The sequence below is a fragment of the Anomaloglossus baeobatrachus genome, chromosome 2 (assembly GCF_048569485.1).
Source record: "Anomaloglossus baeobatrachus isolate aAnoBae1 chromosome 2, aAnoBae1.hap1, whole genome shotgun sequence".
Classification (NCBI taxonomy): domain Eukaryota; kingdom Metazoa; phylum Chordata; class Amphibia; order Anura; family Aromobatidae; genus Anomaloglossus; species Anomaloglossus baeobatrachus.
Window position 1 is genome coordinate 738,586,992 of NC_134354.1, and position 17,154 is coordinate 738,604,145.

At 46.8% G+C, this 17,154-nt stretch overlaps 1 protein-coding gene across 4 annotated transcripts in view; it reads left to right on the plus strand.

The window, feature by feature from the left end:
• PSPC1 (paraspeckle component 1) overlaps positions 1–17,154 on the plus strand; it is a 177,741-nt gene that overhangs the window by 30,743 nt on the left and 129,844 nt on the right. For all 4 annotated transcript variants that reach the window (XM_075337406.1, XM_075337408.1, XM_075337405.1 and 1 more), the window contains exon 3: positions 10,898–10,993. In XM_075337406.1, the coding sequence (XP_075193521.1) occupies positions 10,898–10,993 (96 nt within the window). The remainder of the gene's footprint in view (positions 1–10,897; positions 10,994–17,154) is intronic.

Sequence of the window (17,154 nt, forward strand, 5' to 3'; positions counted from 1 at the left end):
AATTTACGGTAAGTAAACAAAATTCCCTTCTTTTTGAGTTCGTAATCTTGCAGAACTTTTTCCACTAAGGCCTGGAGAAACTGGCTGGTGTGATGAGTTTTAGTATATTTTACTGCCAGTTTCTTGGTAACAATTTCTTTCTTGTCACAAACAGATTGAACATTGATGGCAAAATAATTCAGTGAAATGCAGTGACTCTGGCACCCAGCAAAGGCAATGGGTAAAAAAATAGGACATTCAGATACATCGTTTTGTGAGGATCCGCTTTTGGGCTCAAAAACAGATCCTCACGAAGAATGAGCATATGTCAGTTTGTGTGGCGTTTTTCTAATCTGCTTTTGCTATTGAAAGCATTATTTATGAGCTCAGAAACCTTTCAGGAGATGTGATTTTTTTTTTTTTTTAAAGAGCTGATCTGCTTTTGCAGCTGACAAACATATCCTCAAAAAATGCAGCAGAAACGCTGTGTGTGAATGTAGCCTTAGATCAGGAATAGAGCAGACATTTATAGGACATTTCATAACTTTCCCAAATTCCTATGAAAAAATATTCAGCACATTCTGCATTGAACTATTATACCCAATTTATTATATATTTTAGGAGTCTGTCCATTTTATACCGACTCCACCAAAATGAGCTCCGACTTCGACTCCACAGCCCTGCTAGGCAGCTGCTTAGAAGAACCCATGGCTGCTGATTTTTGACACTAGCTTAGAGGAGGCTGGGTTTTTATAAAGCTGTGAAATTTGCATCACCTGGCTTTCCCTAACGATTATGGTCCACCCTAACAGGCTAATTAATGTCTGAAACCTTCGTTGAAGTTATGAGCCATTTTCCTTTTTGTAATTTGTAAAATGTAAAAGATGAAAAACTTTGTATTTTAGGCTAAAAACAAAAAAAAGTAAATGTGTCATCTTTAACTTTTTATGCCTTTTTAGAGATTTCATCTTCAACTTGCTTAACTGTTCACAATAAGTCATTTTGATCAGGGGTGCCCAAACTTCTGCATGCTACTCTGTGCTTCAGTCATTGATGTACATTTCCATACAATAAATACTCTGTATAGTAAATACTATATGTATACTGTGTGTGTGTGTGTGTGTGTGTGTGTGTGTGTGTGTGTGTGTGTGTGTGTAATATATGTGAGTAAATACTGTAAGCTTGCATATAGTATACAATGTAATATAAATACTCGGTATTGCGATCAGCACCATCTCCGCCCCTTCAAACACCGCATCTTCTAGCTGGTTGGAAGTGGATGATGACTTTGCGTCATCCACACAGTGATGGAAGTCTCGTACCTGCGTGCCTCACTGGTGATATATAAGTGAATCCTGCGCAGGTGCGAGACATCAAGCTTTGAAGTAATGTAATTTGCAGGCTTCGGCTTCACTTGTGCATCACCAGTGAGGTGCGCCTGCCCAAGTGTCTGACTCCACTGCGCAGAGATTTCTAGCACTGTGTGGTTGACGTACAGACTTCATCCACTTCCATCCAGCTAGAAGAAGCGACGTTTGAAGGGGCAGAGGTGGCGCTGACCACAATCTGGATTCTCTCATTGGACCCAGCCACATAATTTACATGCAGTGCAGAACATGTATAAAACACTTTCTCAAAGGTATGTCATTGCACCTGTGAGGATAAAAAGGTTTTGCAGGAACCCCATTCACATGATCTTAAAGATGATAGGCATTGTTTTTCAAATTTTAGTATTTTATTGAGTTTACATAAGTGAAAGTAACAACAGTACAAACAAAACGGCAGTCGCAATCGGATACAGAGTAACAGCCATGTTTGGAGGAGCACTCTGACAGATGTGGGAACACTCGAGCGACCAGTAGAAGAATGTAGAGAGAGGAGAAGATAGAGATGGAGAAGAGCCAGAGTGGGATAGTTGACTCGAGGTAAAGGTAAGTGTGAAGAGACCTTGGACACCACAGCGAAACCCAGCAGTGTCAGAAATAGTAAGAGGACATACAGAATGTTTCACCTCCAGAGGGGGACCCAGGCAGGGGCTTATCGCATGGTGAGAAACTTGGGTCCCAACACAAACGTCTCCTAGTGGCAGTGGCGACAGCCTCCCACGTGACTGGGCCATTATCCATTCCATGCAGTAGGTCATATCTATTTCCTCAAACCATTCTTCCAAGGGTGAAGGCACAGAGGAGCTCCAGTGGCTCGGGATGACCGCCTTGGTGGCCTGAAGAAGGTGCCTCAGAAGGGACTTTTTATAGGCCTGCTCTGGCACATGAAACATATAGAGCAGGGTCGCCTCTGGATGACTGGGAACTTTGACTCCAGTGACCTTGAGAATAATCTCTCTAGGACCCCTCCAGAAAGCCGCCAAGCCTTGGCACTGCCACCAGATATGCAACATGTTACCCACTGCAGCTCCACATTGCCAACAGACGTCAGGTGTGTCCGAGCACCATTTATGGAATAGTGCTGAGACCCGGTACCATCGGGAAACTATCTTGTAGGATGACATGGTTTTTTAACTGGTGATGAGCGAACTGATCAGGTGCTCGGCAAGCATAACTTAGCATTTTAATACTTACCCTGTTTCCCCGAAAATAAGACACTGTCTTATATTTTTTTTTTCCCTGAAAAAAGCACTATCTTATTTTCAGGGGGTGTCTTATTCTCAAGGAGACATGGTTGCGGGTAAGTTTACCCCCCACAAAAAACAGACCCCCTCCCTCCCCATCCCAGGATCGTCATACTTACCAGCCCAGGGCGTCTGTATGGCTCCCAGATCCTCCTGTGATCTCCCATCAGGTGCGCTGCATGCCTCCCCTGCGTGTCTGGCTGACATCAGATCACACACACACACACACACACACACACACACACACACACACACACACACACACACACACACACACACCCACCCACCCCACGATCCCAGCAGCTGTGCTGCACACCGTGCTCCTCTGCCTCCTGCCGACACTCACAGATGCGATCGCTTACGTTCACACACAGTCACACATCAGACAGTATACACACACACATCTGATCGCATACACTCACACCCCACTTCTCCCTGTGCCCTCCGGTGGGCGGTCTCAGCAGCTGTGCTGCACGCCGTGCTCCTGCCTTCTGCAGACACTCAGATCCGATCGCATACACACACACACACACACTCACACTCACACACTCACACACACACACACACACACACCAGAACACACACTAACGATATCGCACATACGCGCTCACACACTCACAACATCCGGAGATACCACATGCTTCCGGCCATGTGATCCTCCGGCAGGTCCTGGAAGGTCACTGCACGCACAGTATCGCCGCCGAGAAGCAAGCGATATCAATGGATGTTGTGAGTGTGTGGATGCGATCTGATGTGTGAGGTGTGTGTGAGAGTGAGTGAGTGTGATCTGATGTGTGTGTGTCTATTCTTGTGTGTGTTCCGCTGCAGGACCTTGATGCGCTCACCTGCTCCCGGTCGCCGTCTGGTAAGTATGATTGGGGGTCTTCTGTCTTCTCTCTTCTGGGGATGCCCGCTGCCTATAATGAAGTGTCCTGCAGTGTCTTTAACTCTTTCACCGCTGCATGACACTTCATTATTGACCGCAGCTATGTCTTATTTTCAGGGGATGTCTTATATTAAAGCTTCCCTGAAAACTCCTAGGATCTCTTATTTTCGGAGAAACACGGTAGTACTAGTTTACAGAGTATAATAGAAGTCCATGGGGAATTCAAGCATTTTTCTGTAAGATTTTGATTTTACGCTTGCGTTCCCCATTAACTTTCACTATACTCTGGAAACGAGTACCAAGCACCTGAGCGTCAGATTTCTCGTTACGCTTACTGAGCAGTTAAATCACCAATATTTATAACCCAAAACTGGTGACAAGATCCTTTATAATGACGGTAAAGAAAAGTGGTGCTGTTTTTGGAGGGAAAAATATCTTATGAAAACTTTTTAAATTATTTATTTATATTTTTTTAACAAGTCAGTTCCACACATACACAAAACAGGTGAATCATCACAATGACTAAATTAAATCTTGTAAAATTACAAGGAATGCAGGGTCATAATAAAACATTACACTATATACATACAAACTTCAAACTATAATGATAACCTAGGCATTTCAATTTCTAGCAATACTGTCCTATCCTTAAAGTAGTCCGGAGTCCTCCTTAAGACTAGTAGGCTTCTCTCCAACTGCAAGCACCCCTCCCTTTCTAGCTTATCCTCAGATCGATCCCAATCTAAATCTCGACAACTCTCTGCACACTAGACCGGATTCATCTATCGAGGCTGCCCAGTTACTCAGATTTAGTGTCTCCCTTTTTGTTTTTCATTTTTATTTTATAGATGCCATTCTCTACATTTTAAACCTGTTAACTTTATTAACATACTCCTTTTTTAGTTGACCTCTTGGCATCCAGCCAATGCTGTGCTATCAGTTTTCCCACAAGATATAACATTCTCACTGCAGCCGCCTCACCTACCTCGTTAATCCGCATATCCTCCATGTATCCCAACTCGCATACTAAAGGAGATTTCTCAATATCTGTCTTGAACGTTCTATTTATCAGATCTGGTACTTTTCTCCATTATCTCTCCAGCTCTGTACAAAACCACGTCCCGTGTACCAAGTTTGCTGCTTCCATCTCTTACATCTAGGACACTGTCTTGCTAAATTCTACTAGAAAGGGGGCTGAAAGCCTGTACTTACGAAGCACTCGCTGATATCCTAATCAGGCACGAATACTAATATTCTTTATAGCAAGATACTATTTATTTTAATAGCACATGAATAGTTAATGGTACATAGGCATTTAGAATCTTATACAATAACAGAAATATGCATCAACATTACCGTTTGTTGTAGCAATCCTTTCACATCGGAGGGAACTCGATTTAATGATAAAGGAAACAACATCATGGCATCTTGCATCACAGGAACAGTGCGTACACTTCAATGTCCTGGAAGGTTTCCCTAACATTAAGCGAGTCCGGTGTATTTTTATAGGAAAATTTGTAGGTTGTGTTTAAATGGTCACCAGCATGTGACAGCTGAGTCATGTTCATGTAACTTGACCACAAACTGCTGTGGGCACCAGCAGCTTCCTGCACATTTACTTGTACATCCTGCCAGTTGACAACTGACCGACCACAGTTGACCATAGTGTTAGTGAAATATTGCAATGAGCCGTAAGTTTCATATGCAAGCTTCCTTAAACCTGTCTTTAAGCCAACCACAAGTTTCCGGTAAGTGGAACTGTAAATGTGACTTCCTCATTATCTTGAAACTGCTTCAAAACCTGTTTGACATGTATTCTTTGGTCATCATAGTGAAATTGGTTATCCAAAGGACATCTCTTTGATACTGAATTATTGATAGGTCAAATAATATCTGGGATCACTCCTATCTTTTGATTATGATTCCTATCTAATCACACATTCTTTCAGTCATATCACATTGGTATCACAGACACCCTGCATTTCTCTTCACCCCAATCTTTAACAGAAACTGGTGTTCTATACACGTTTTGTATCAGGTATAATTGGGAAAGTCTGTGCTTTATTGAGAGAAAACTGAGGAACCCTCTCCAATATTTTTGCCCATTGTCCCTGCTCTATGGGTGCAATTTCATCCTCCCACCTCTCCTTACTACATCTACCATCATGATCCAATGCCATTAACGCGTTATATAGCTGTGATATTATTCCCGATGAACCAGATAGGCCACCAATCAACTGCATAACTACATTTTGCCCAATACTAATATGAGCCTCCCGTGTGAAATCCGCCTGAAATGCGTGCCACTGCTGTAAATATTTAAAGAAATCTTTCGTATCGAGGCCATGTTCTCCCTGCAGTTGTGAAAAGGTCTTGGGCTATGTGCACATGTTGCTTTTTTTTCTGTGCAGATTTTCTGCACATCAAAAGGCATGTTTTGGCAGGAAAAACGCAGCAGACAAAAACGCTTTTTTTTTTTTTTTTTTTTTTTTTTTTTTTTTATCATCACATTTGCTTAATTTTCCTTGCTTTTTTTTTGTTTTTGTTTTTTTTAAGTCCTGGTGATCACCGCCAGGACCTGGCTATCATTGCCTGGTGCGGCGCTGCTCCCAGCAGTTTAACCCCCTGAATGCTGCAGCATTCAGGAGGCAGGGAGAGGGATTGCTTACTTCTCCCTGGCGATGGGGTCCCTGTAATGCGATGACGGAGGCCCGGTTGCTGCCATGTCAACCACGAGTCATCAGTCATCACCATGGCAACCCTGGGTCGTCACCGTGACAACTCCTGTTTACTGAGCTATGGAGAGCCTCATACACCATACTGAATGCAAGGTGTGTGAGGCAAACTCACAGATATAATCCACTGTAATGATAAAGCACTGCAGTGGATTATAGAAACTCAGAAACAATTGACACACTGCTTTTTTTTCGGCAAGAATATCTGCAAGGAAAAAAAAAAAAACGGTGTGTGCACAGCAATTCTTTTTCACTCTCTCTCTTTTTGCACCATTTTCCACAATCCGTAGCGTTCTAATTTTTTGTAATCTATGGCTCAGTGATGGCTTATTTTTTCCGTCTCAAGTTGATATTTTTGATGGTACCATTTTTTGCGCAGATACTATGTTTTGATCGCCTGTTATTGCATCTTGCGAAAATTCTTACGAATGTGCCACTTCTGGGGCGGCTGTGGGCTGCTTATGGTTAGGCTGGAAAGGGCCAAATAATGACTGCCCTTCCCGCCCTAATATCAGCCCCCAGTTGTCTGCTGTACCTTAGCTAATTTTAGAAAAATGTGGGGGACCCCACGTCATTTTTTTATTTTCCACCCCCAAAAATAAAAAAATTAAAAAAATCTGTCCAAGCTAGCTATCCCTCCATCAAGCTATTTTGTTGTTTTTCTATCTATTGTTTTTCTTATCTAATCTATATGTTCTTTCTATCTATTCTAGTGATCGATCAATTATTCTAGTCCTAGCATATTTTTTTTCCTTTAAAAAAAACGCATTAACAAAAACACGGCAAAAAACAGATGCAGTTTTGTTGTCAAACCAAAAACGCAGCGTGCGCATATACCCAAAGTGTAGGATATTTCAAAGTTGCTACTTTAATTTCCCTTCCAGGGCTTCATAAAGCGAAGGAAAAAATAAAAAAATATCCTAATCACGTACTAGTGCTTTAATGATTTTACAAGTTGCGTAACTTTCTGATACTTATTTGGTGCATGCAGACATATGTGGCCTAATTGTTTTAGTATAGAATGTCTTATGTATAGCCAGAGGGCAATAATGAGTGACATTGTTAGGCTATGTGCGCACGTGTGCGTATTACATGCAGTTACGCTGCGATCTGCACCGCAGCGTAACTGCATGCGTCCTGCGTCCCCTGCATAGTCTATGGAGATTGTGCAGGAGCCGTGCGCACGTGGCATATTAGAACGCAGCGATTCGGCTGCTGTCCGAATCGCTGCGTTATAAGAAGTGACATGTCACTTCTTCCGTGCGGTTTGCATGCTGTCTATAGGGAGAGGTAGCATGCAGAGCACACGTTCTCTGCCGGCACCATGCCCTTTGACACATGGCATTTCTTACTGCGTGTACCATGCCGGGTAATCGACCATAGGACAGACCAGTTATTTCACCTGGCATACAACTGTAAAACGGGCTTTACACGCTACGATATCGTTAATGAATTATCGTCGGGGTCACGTTGTTTGTGACGCACATCCGGCGTCATTAACGATATCGCAATGTGTAAAACTTAAGAGCGATCTGAAACTATCGCAAAAGATGGCAAAACAGTTTGCCGCGGAGAGGTCGTCCTGAAATAAAATAGTTTTTCTGCTTTTTAGTGATGTTCCTCGTTCCTGCGGCAGCATACATCGCTGTGTGTGACACCGCAGGAGCGACAAACATCTCCATACCTGCCTCCACCGGCAATGCGGAAGGAAGGAGTTGGGCAGGATGTTTACGTCCCACTCATCTCCGCCCCTCTGCTTCTATTGGACGGCTGCCGTGTGACGTTGCTGTGACGCAGCACGACCTGCCCCCTTAGAAAGGAGACGGTTCGCCGGCCAGAGCGACGTCGCAGAGCAGGTAAGTGCGTGTGACGCTGCCGTAGCGATAATGTTCGCTACGGCAATGATCACCACATATCGGCCATGCGACAGGGGCGGGTGTTATCGCGCTCAACATCGCTAGCAATTGTCGCAGCATGTAAAGCCCGCTTAATATGTGAGACTGAAATATTTTATGTTTCCTGCTCTCTCAAGTCTAACCTGCTGCACGTTTTTCTTTCATCACTTCATGTATCATTATGCGTTTCTGAATCTTGCTGGATACCCTTTAAGGCTATGTGCGCAGTAGAAAAGTGATTTATTTTTTTTTCTCAAGAAAATTTCTTGTGAAACTTCTGGGAATTAAAGATTATCGCACCTGCGGTAAAAAACCGCACCATATCCACGGGAAAAACGCATGCGTTTTTGCCGCGGATTTTCCGCAGGTTGTTCCCTGCGTTTTTTTTATGCTGAACTGCAATAAATAATATAATCGATAGACAGATAATGAATAGAGGGATAGATGAATAGATAGATGAGAAAGACCTATATAATGTACCACCCCCCTGCATATTTTAAGCTGGCACCCTTTAGTGACTTTCATGTGGCACTAAAGGGTGCCTAACCTTGTATTTAGCCAAAAAATAAATATATAATTAAAAAAAAAAATGACGTGGGGTTCCCCCTATTTGTGTAGCCAGCTAGGGTAAAGCAGACGGCTCCAGCCTGCAGACCACAGCTGGCAGCTTCACCTTGGCTGGTAATCCAAAACAGAGGGCACCCCACGCTGTTATTTTACATTAAATAAATAATTGAAAACAAAAAAAACGTGGGGTTCCCCCCAAATTGGATCCACCAGCCAAGGTAAAGCGGACAGCTGGGGTCTGATATTCCCAGACTAGGGAGGTCCACTGTTATTGGACACTCCCCAGCCTAAAAATAGCAGGCTGCAGCCGCCCCAGAAGTGGCGCATCCATTAGACGTGCCAATCCTGGCGCTTCGCCCCAACTCATCCCGTTGCCCTGGTGCGGTGGAAAACTGGGTAATATATGGGGTTGATGCTAGATGTGTAATGTCACCTGGCATCAGGCCCTGGGGTTGGTGATGTCACGCGTCTATCAGATACCCGACATCACCACCCAGTCAGTAAGAAATAAAAAATAGATGACAAAAAAAGTTTCATTTTAAAAAACACTCCCCACATTCCCTCTTTCACCAATTTATTAACAAGAACAATCAAATCCTGGTCCGGCATAATCCAATAAGGGGGGGAGGGGTCCCACGGCGATCCATACCATAGTCACTGTCCCAGTCCATGAAGAACAGAATGTTCCCCATTGGCTGGAAGAGCAGTGCAGTGACCTGAGCTAACATCAATAGGTCAGCCCAGGTCACTGCAGGGGATGCAGAGCGCTGCTGTCAGGAGGTTAGATGAGATCATTACCTGCTGTGATGATCTCCTGCAGTCCTGCCATCAGCGCTGTCACTGACTTCTAAGCCCGCCGCGTTGTCAGCAGTATCGCGAGAGCCCGTGACGTCACCGCTAGTGACAGTCTCGGGCCGCTCGCGAGACTGGCATAGACTGCAGTGACCGCGGTGACGTCAGGAGGCAGGAGATCGTCATAGCAGGTAATGATCTCATCTCCCCTCCTGACAGCAGCGCTCGGCATTCCCCCGACATGTATAAATGTCTGCCAGCGCTGCAGGATGACAAGCTGCTGACACTGCGGACTGACACTGCAGGGCAGGCAGCGGCGGGGCTGGAGCGGGACACAGACTGCACGGGCACCTGGAGGTCACACGGAAGTGCTTCCGTGCGGCGTCCAGGGAGTGTGACGTGGGTGTTTACTATGCTCCGCTTCCTCTTCTGTCATAAAGACATCACTTCCTGCGAAACCGCAGGCAGCGATGAACATTACCGCAGGTAAATCGCGGCTATACCGGGGGTATACCGCACATAATTTGCTACCTGTGGTATACCCCCGGTATTTCGTGATTACTTTACAGTGAATGGAGTGAAATATCGCAGGTACCTGCGGAAAAGAAGTGACATGCACATTTTCTCAAATTTTCTCAAATCTTCAGAAAGAATTTTCTTGAGAAAAAAACGCAGCATGCGCACAGCTATTTTTTTCCCCCATAGGTTTTGTTGGGAAATGTCTGCAGGAAGATTACAAACATTTCTCAAGAAATTTCTGCAGCAAAACCGCGGGTAAAACGGCCTAGTGCTCACAGGGCCGAAGTGTCGTTTTTCTCCAGACTACAAAACAGACAATTTGTTTGAATTAAAGGGGTTCTTTCCATCCAAAACGCTATCGACTGTAAACTTAAAGCGTTAAAGAAAAAAGCAAAATAAGAAAAAATATGCACTTACCCTCTGAAGCTGTTCAAAGCTGCTGAGCTCAGTGATTGGCTGCGGCGCTGTTGACTGGATGTCATTGCTGCAGCCAAGCAACATAAACCATGGCAGTGCCAGAGACGCATTGTTGGACTCGGGAAGGCTAAATAAGGTGCAGGTTTTTTTATTTGCTTTTTTGTATACAATGCAATGGGCTGGCAGGCAAAAGTTTATTTAAACAAAGGGGACAGATCCTATGCATTACTAATTAAATGCATTTTTTTTTTTTCAGGATGTTCCAACAAATCTGTGAGGTTAAGGCCAGATTGTAGAATTGTGACCTGGTTTTGATACAGCCAGAAAACCGCCTGTGGTTCTGCATGTCAACCACATCAGTTGTTTCATAGCTGCACCGGCTGGCTGTGTGATAAGCATTTTAATGACTATTTTGCATCTGAAAGTAAAGTAGCTTTGGTGAATTGTTTTCACAACTTTTTGTTTTAAACCTTTGTAGGACACCTCGGCCAGTTATTGTGGAACCAATGGAGCAATTTGATGATGAAGACGGTTTACCAGAAAAATTCATGCAAAAGACCCAGCAGTATTTAAAGTAAGTCAATGCATATTATCAGCATTGGTTTTATCTTGTGAAAGAGCACTAACAAACCTTGCTGTAGTTTTGATAAAATCACTGTTTTATCAGCTGTAGATTCACTAAATGACTAGTAAAGTCCCCTTTACACAGAGACTTTCTAGCGATCATGCTGCACAGCGGGAAACAAAGGACCAAAGAATGGTCCTGAACGATTTGTAGCGATCAGCAACTTCACAGCGGGGGTCAGGTCGCTGATGTTTCACACACTGCAATGTCGCTGGGGAGGTCACTATTGCGTCACAAAACCGGTGACGTTACAGCGATGTCGTTTGCGATGTTGCAGTGTGTAAAGCCACCTTAAGGCTATGTGCGCACAGTGCATTTTTCGCGGCGTTTTTGCTCGTTTTTTTGGGTGCGGTTTTGGCCTCAAAACTGCATGACTTTGCTTCCCCAGCAAAGTCTGAGTTTTCATTTTTGCTGTTCGCACACAACTTTTTTTTTTAAGCTGCGTTTTTGAGCTTGAAAAAAAAAATGGCCAGGTCAATTCTTTCCTGCGTTTTCTGCGTTTTCCACCCATGCAATGCATTGGAAAAACGCAGCAAAACGCAGAGATCAAAAACGCAGCCAAAAACGCACCAAATCGCGGTAAAACCGCATGCGTTTTGTGACAACTTTTTTTGATGCGGATGCGTTTTTTTTGCGTTTTTATCGGCCAAAAACGCAGAGTCAAAAAAACGCAGCGTGCGCACATAGCCTATACCTGCTGGCAGGTAGTCCTCCATATTACTGAGCTCTGTGTGACTTAAGACCCAGTCACACACAACGACTTACCAGCGATCCCGAAAACGATGCGACCTGATAGGGATCGCTGGTAAGTCGCTGGGAGTTCGCTGGTGAGATGTCACACAGTCAGACCTTGCCAACGATGCAGCAACGATACAGGTCGCAGTAGCGATCTGTATAACGATCTCAGCAGTCACTGTGACCCTGTCACACAGTGTCAAACACAGCGATGTGTCCAAACATGGGATTTTATCAAAACTGTAGCAAGCAAGAAAAGTGCGTGCCTCTTCATTAAAGGTCGCTCTACATCATGCTGCAGTCTGATGAGGTAGCAAAATCCTGCTCACAGATTCCATTTAAAGAGGACCTGTCTACAGGTCAAAAGTGGCCAGTTTTTGCTCTTATTTTGTTTTCGCTGCTTAGATATAAAGATACATGAAGCCGCCCCGCTCTGGTTGGGTGACCCATGACCAGTCCGTGCATTGCTGTCCTCATTCAAACCATGTTGAATGGATGTCTGCAAGACTTTTTACACCGTACAGCAGAGCTGAACTTTCTCTCATTACAAACACATTTGCAGCTACACCTCTTCTGCTATCGGCTCAGCTGCAGAGCTGTGGCTGACTGCAACAAACTTTTTAGTTTTCCTCTCAGAGCCAGTGCGGGTGGAGAAGCCATATAGCAGAGCTGATAACCCTATGAGAGGAGAACTACAACTGCAGATGTGTTTTTAATAAGATTCTGCTGTACTGCCTCAACCCCTCCCACTGGCTACCTGTGAGATGGAAGCTGGAGAAGTATTAATTGAAATCTGGAACAGCTTTGCAGACGAGGTGACAGCACTATGAGAGGAGAACTACAACTGCAGATGTGTTTGTAATGAGTGAGCCCTGTGAGATGAAAGCTGGAGAGGTGTTAAGATCTCGCACAGCTCTGCAGTTGAGCTGACAGCACTAGGATAGGCCAACTGCAGCTGTGGATGTGGTTTGTAATGAGACAAAGGTCAGTTCTGCTAAGTATAACTGTCAGTCATTACATGTCTCACACTGGTATTGCTCTCATTCATTAACAATAAGCTGTTAAGACATTCTCATGAAGTTTGGTGTCTGGCCCATAGATCTTAACAGCCCATTTACTGGTTAAAAATGTGGAATTCTCTGGATTATATCATGATATCTCAGATATTAAGGGATCATTTTTTCTTCGGCGCTCCATTGGGAGACCCAGACGATTGGGTGTATAGCTACTGCCTCCGGAGGCCACACAAAGCATTACACTAAAAAGTGTAAGGCCCCTCCCCTTCTGGCTATACACCCCCCGTGGGATCACGGGCTGCTCAGTTTTCAAGCTTTGTGCGAAGGAGGTCAGACATCCACGCATAGCTCCACTGTTTAGTCAGCAGTAGCTGCTGACTATATCGGATGGAAGAAAAGAGGGCCCATGCTAAAGGGCCCCCAGCATGCTCCCTTCTCACCCCACTCTTGTTGGCGGTGTTTGTTAAGGTTGAGGTACCCATTGCGGGTACGGAGGCTGGAGCCCACATGCTGTTTTCCTTCCCCATCCCCCTGAGGGCTCTGGTGAAGTGGGATCTTACCGGCCTCCAGGCTCTGAGGCCGGGCTCCATCCACAGACCCGGAGATCCTGCTGGATACGGAGCTGGGTACCGTCAGGGACAAGGCCCTGCAACATTCAGGTACTCTGTGTCCCCGTACAGACAGGCACAGACACACTCCAGCGTTGCTGGGTGTTCTAGTGCGCCGGGGACAGTAGCGCTGCGCGCTTGGGTTATACTCACTGCAGCTTAGCTGAGTGAGTTTATGTGTGGGGAACTACCGCGCCGGCCGCTCCCGGAGACTGCGGCGCGGCTGAGACTTGTGGTGCGCCGGGGACTTCGCGCCGACCGTGCTTTTACGACGGCAGCGCTTATAAATCTAGTCCCCGGCTTCTGCGGCCTAGTTACGTTTCGTTCCCGCCCCCAGCCCTGTCAGTCAGGGAAGGGGAGAGACGCTGTACAATAGTCAGCGCCGAGGGCTGGAGTCTTATTTACATACTCCAGCCCTCTCACTGGGCACAGTGGGACGCCAGTTTCCCGCTCTTTGTCTGCAGCACGCCCACGGCCCGCCCCTCTTCACAGGACGCCGGCAGCCATTCCTGCACGCAGTCTGAGCTGGAGAACGGACATAGCCCTGGGAGACCCAGACAGGGGATTCTGGCGACCACACACCCGCTGTTAAGCGGGCGGTAAGCAGCACCTAGGTGCTGACCCCACTAGTGCCACAGTGTTGTTTTGTGTACTTTTGTCTGTACCTATATATTGCACTGTACGGTCGCTTCTTGGCTTATACCCCTATATTGCTCTGAGGAGACAACAGCATGTCATCCGCAAAAAGCAAGGGTGCCAAGGCACAGGCTTTATATGCTGCCTGTACCGCATGTGGGGCTGATCTACCGGCAGGTTCCACTGACCCCCATTGTGTGCAATGTTCGGTCCCTGTGCCACTTCGTCAGCCGGAGTCTATGCTAGTAGTGGCCCAGGCAGAGACGCCTGTGAACCCTGCCCCGGTGACGGGGACAGAGTTTGCAGTTTTTGCTGATAAGATGTCTGTGACTATGACAAAAATTCTAGAAACTTTGCAGCCCAGGCCGGTCACTCAGACCATGGGCACTGTTGATTCAATGTTCCCCGGTCCCCCTCAGTTGGAACTAATCCGTGCTCCAAGGGGGTCCCAGGCATCACAGGCTGAAGGCTCTGACTCGGACGACAGTCCCAGGCAGCCTAAGCGAGCTCGCTGGGAGAGACCCTCGGCGTCATCACGCTGGTCAGGGTCTCAGCGAGAGGATTCTCTGTATGATGAGACAGAGCTAGGTGATCAGGAGTCTAATCCTGAGACCGCTCTCAACCTGGATACCCCTGATGGTGACGCCATGGTGAATGATCTTATAGCGGCCATCAATAGGCTGCTGGATATTTCTCCTCCAGCGGAGGAGGCAGCAGCACAGCAGGAGAAATTCCATTTCAGGTATCCCAAGCGTAAACTGAGTACTTTTCTGGACCACTCTGACTTCAGAGAAGCAGTCCAGAAACACCATGCTTATCCAGATAAGCGTTTCTCCAAACGTCCTAAGGATACACGTTATCCTTTTCCCCCTGACGTGGTCAAACGCTGGACCCAGTGTCCAAAGGTGGACCCCCCAATCTCCAGGCTTGCGGCTAGATCCATAGTTGCAGTGGAAGATGGGGCTTCACTTAAAGATGCCAATGACAGACAGATGGACCTTTGGTTGAAATCTGTCTATGAAGCTATCGGCGCGTCGTTTGCTCCAGCATTCGCAGCCGTGTGGGCACTCCAAGCTATTTCAGCTGGTCTGGCGCAGGTGGACTCTGTCATACGTCCATCAGTGCCACAAGTGGCGTCCTTGACCTCGCAAATGTCTGCGTTTGCGACTTACGCTATCAATGCGGTCTTGGACTCTACCAGCCGTCCGTCAATGGCGTCCGCCAACTCTGTGGTTTTACGCAGAGCCTTATGGTTAAAGGAATGGAAAGCAGATTCTGCTTCCAAAAAATGCTTAACCAGTTTGCCATTATCTCAAGACAGACTGTTTGGTGAGCAATTGGCTGAAATCATTAAACAGTCCAAGGGTAAGGACTCTTCCTTACCCCAGCCCAGATCAAGCAAACCTCAACAGTGGAGGGGACAGTCGAGGTTTCGGTCCTTTCGAGGTTCGGGCAGGGCCCAATTCTCCTCGTCCAAAAGGACTCAGAAGGAGCAGAGGAGCTCAGATTCCTGGCGGGCTCACTCACGCCCAAAGAAAGCAGCCGGAGGAACCGCTTCCAAGCCGGCTGCCTCATGACTTTCGGCCTCCTCTCTCCGCATCCTCGGTCGGTGGCAGGCTCTCCCGCTTTTGCGACATTTGGCTGCCACAGGTCAAGGACCGGTGGGTAACAGACATTTTGTCTCACGGGTACCGGATAGAGTTCAGTTCTCGTCCTCCGCCTCGGTTCTTCAGAACTTCCCCACATCCCGACCGAGCCGATGCTCTTCTGCAGGCGGTGTGCTCTCTAAGGGCAGAAGGAGTGGTGATCCCTGTTCCTCTTCAGGAACGAGGTCAAGGTTTTTACTCCAATCTGTTTGTGGTGCCAAAAAAGGACGGCTCTTTCCGTCCTGTTCTGGACCTAAAACTGCTCAACAAGCACGTGAAAACCAGGCGGTTCCAGATGGAATCTCTCCGCTCCGTCATTGCCTCGATGTCTCAAGGAGATTTCCTAGCATCAATAGACATCAAAGATGCTTATCTCCACGTGCCGATTGCTCCAGAGCACCAGCGTTTTCTACGCTTCGTTATAGGAGACGAACACCTTCAGTTCGTAGCCCTGCCATTTGGTCTGGCGACAGCCCCACGGGTTTTCACCAAGGTCATGGCAGCAGTGGTAGCAGTCTTGCACTCTCAGGGACACTCGGTGATCCCTTACTTGGACGATCTACTTGTCAAGGCACCCTCTCAAGAGGCATGCCAACACAGCCTGAACGTTGCGCTGGAGACTCTCCAGACTTTCGGGTGGATCATCAACTTTTCAAAGTCAAATCTGTCACCGACCCAATCACTATAACATATCTTGGCATGGAGTTTCATACTCTCTCAGCGATAGTGAAGCTTCCGATGGACAAGCAGCGTTCACTACAGACAGGGGTGCACTCTCTCCTTCAAGGCCAGTCGCACCCCTTAAGACGCCTCATGCACTTCCTGGGGAAGATGGTGGCAGCAATGGAGGCAGTCCCGTTTGCGCAGTTTCATCTGCGCCCACTTCAATGGGACATTCTCCGCCAATGGGACGGGAAGTCGACGTCCTTAGACAGGAAAGTCTACCTTTCCCAGACGGCCAAGGACTCTCTTCAATGGTGGCTTCTTCCCACCTCATTATCACAAGGAAGGTCCTTCCTACCCCCATCCTGGGCGGTGGTCACGACAGACGCGAGTCTGTCAGGGTGGGGAGCAGTTTTTCTCCACCACAGGGCTCAGGGTACGTGGACTCAGCAGGAGTCCACCCTTCAGATCAATGTTCTGGAAATCAGGGCAGTGTATCTTGCCCTACAAGCCTTCCAGCAGTGGCTGGAAGGAAAGCAGATCCGAATTCAGTCGGACAACTCCACAGCGGTGGCATACATCAACCACCAAGGCGGGACTCGCAGTCGGCAAGCCTTCCAGGAAGTCCGGCGGATTCTGATGTGGGTGGAAGCCACGGCCTCCACCATATCCGCAGTTCACATCCCCGGCGTAGAAAACTGGGAAGCAGACTTCCTCAGTCGCCAGGGTATGGACGCAGGGGAATGGTCCCTTCACCCGGACGTGTTTCAGGAAATCTGTCGCCGCTGGGGAAGGCCGGACGTCGA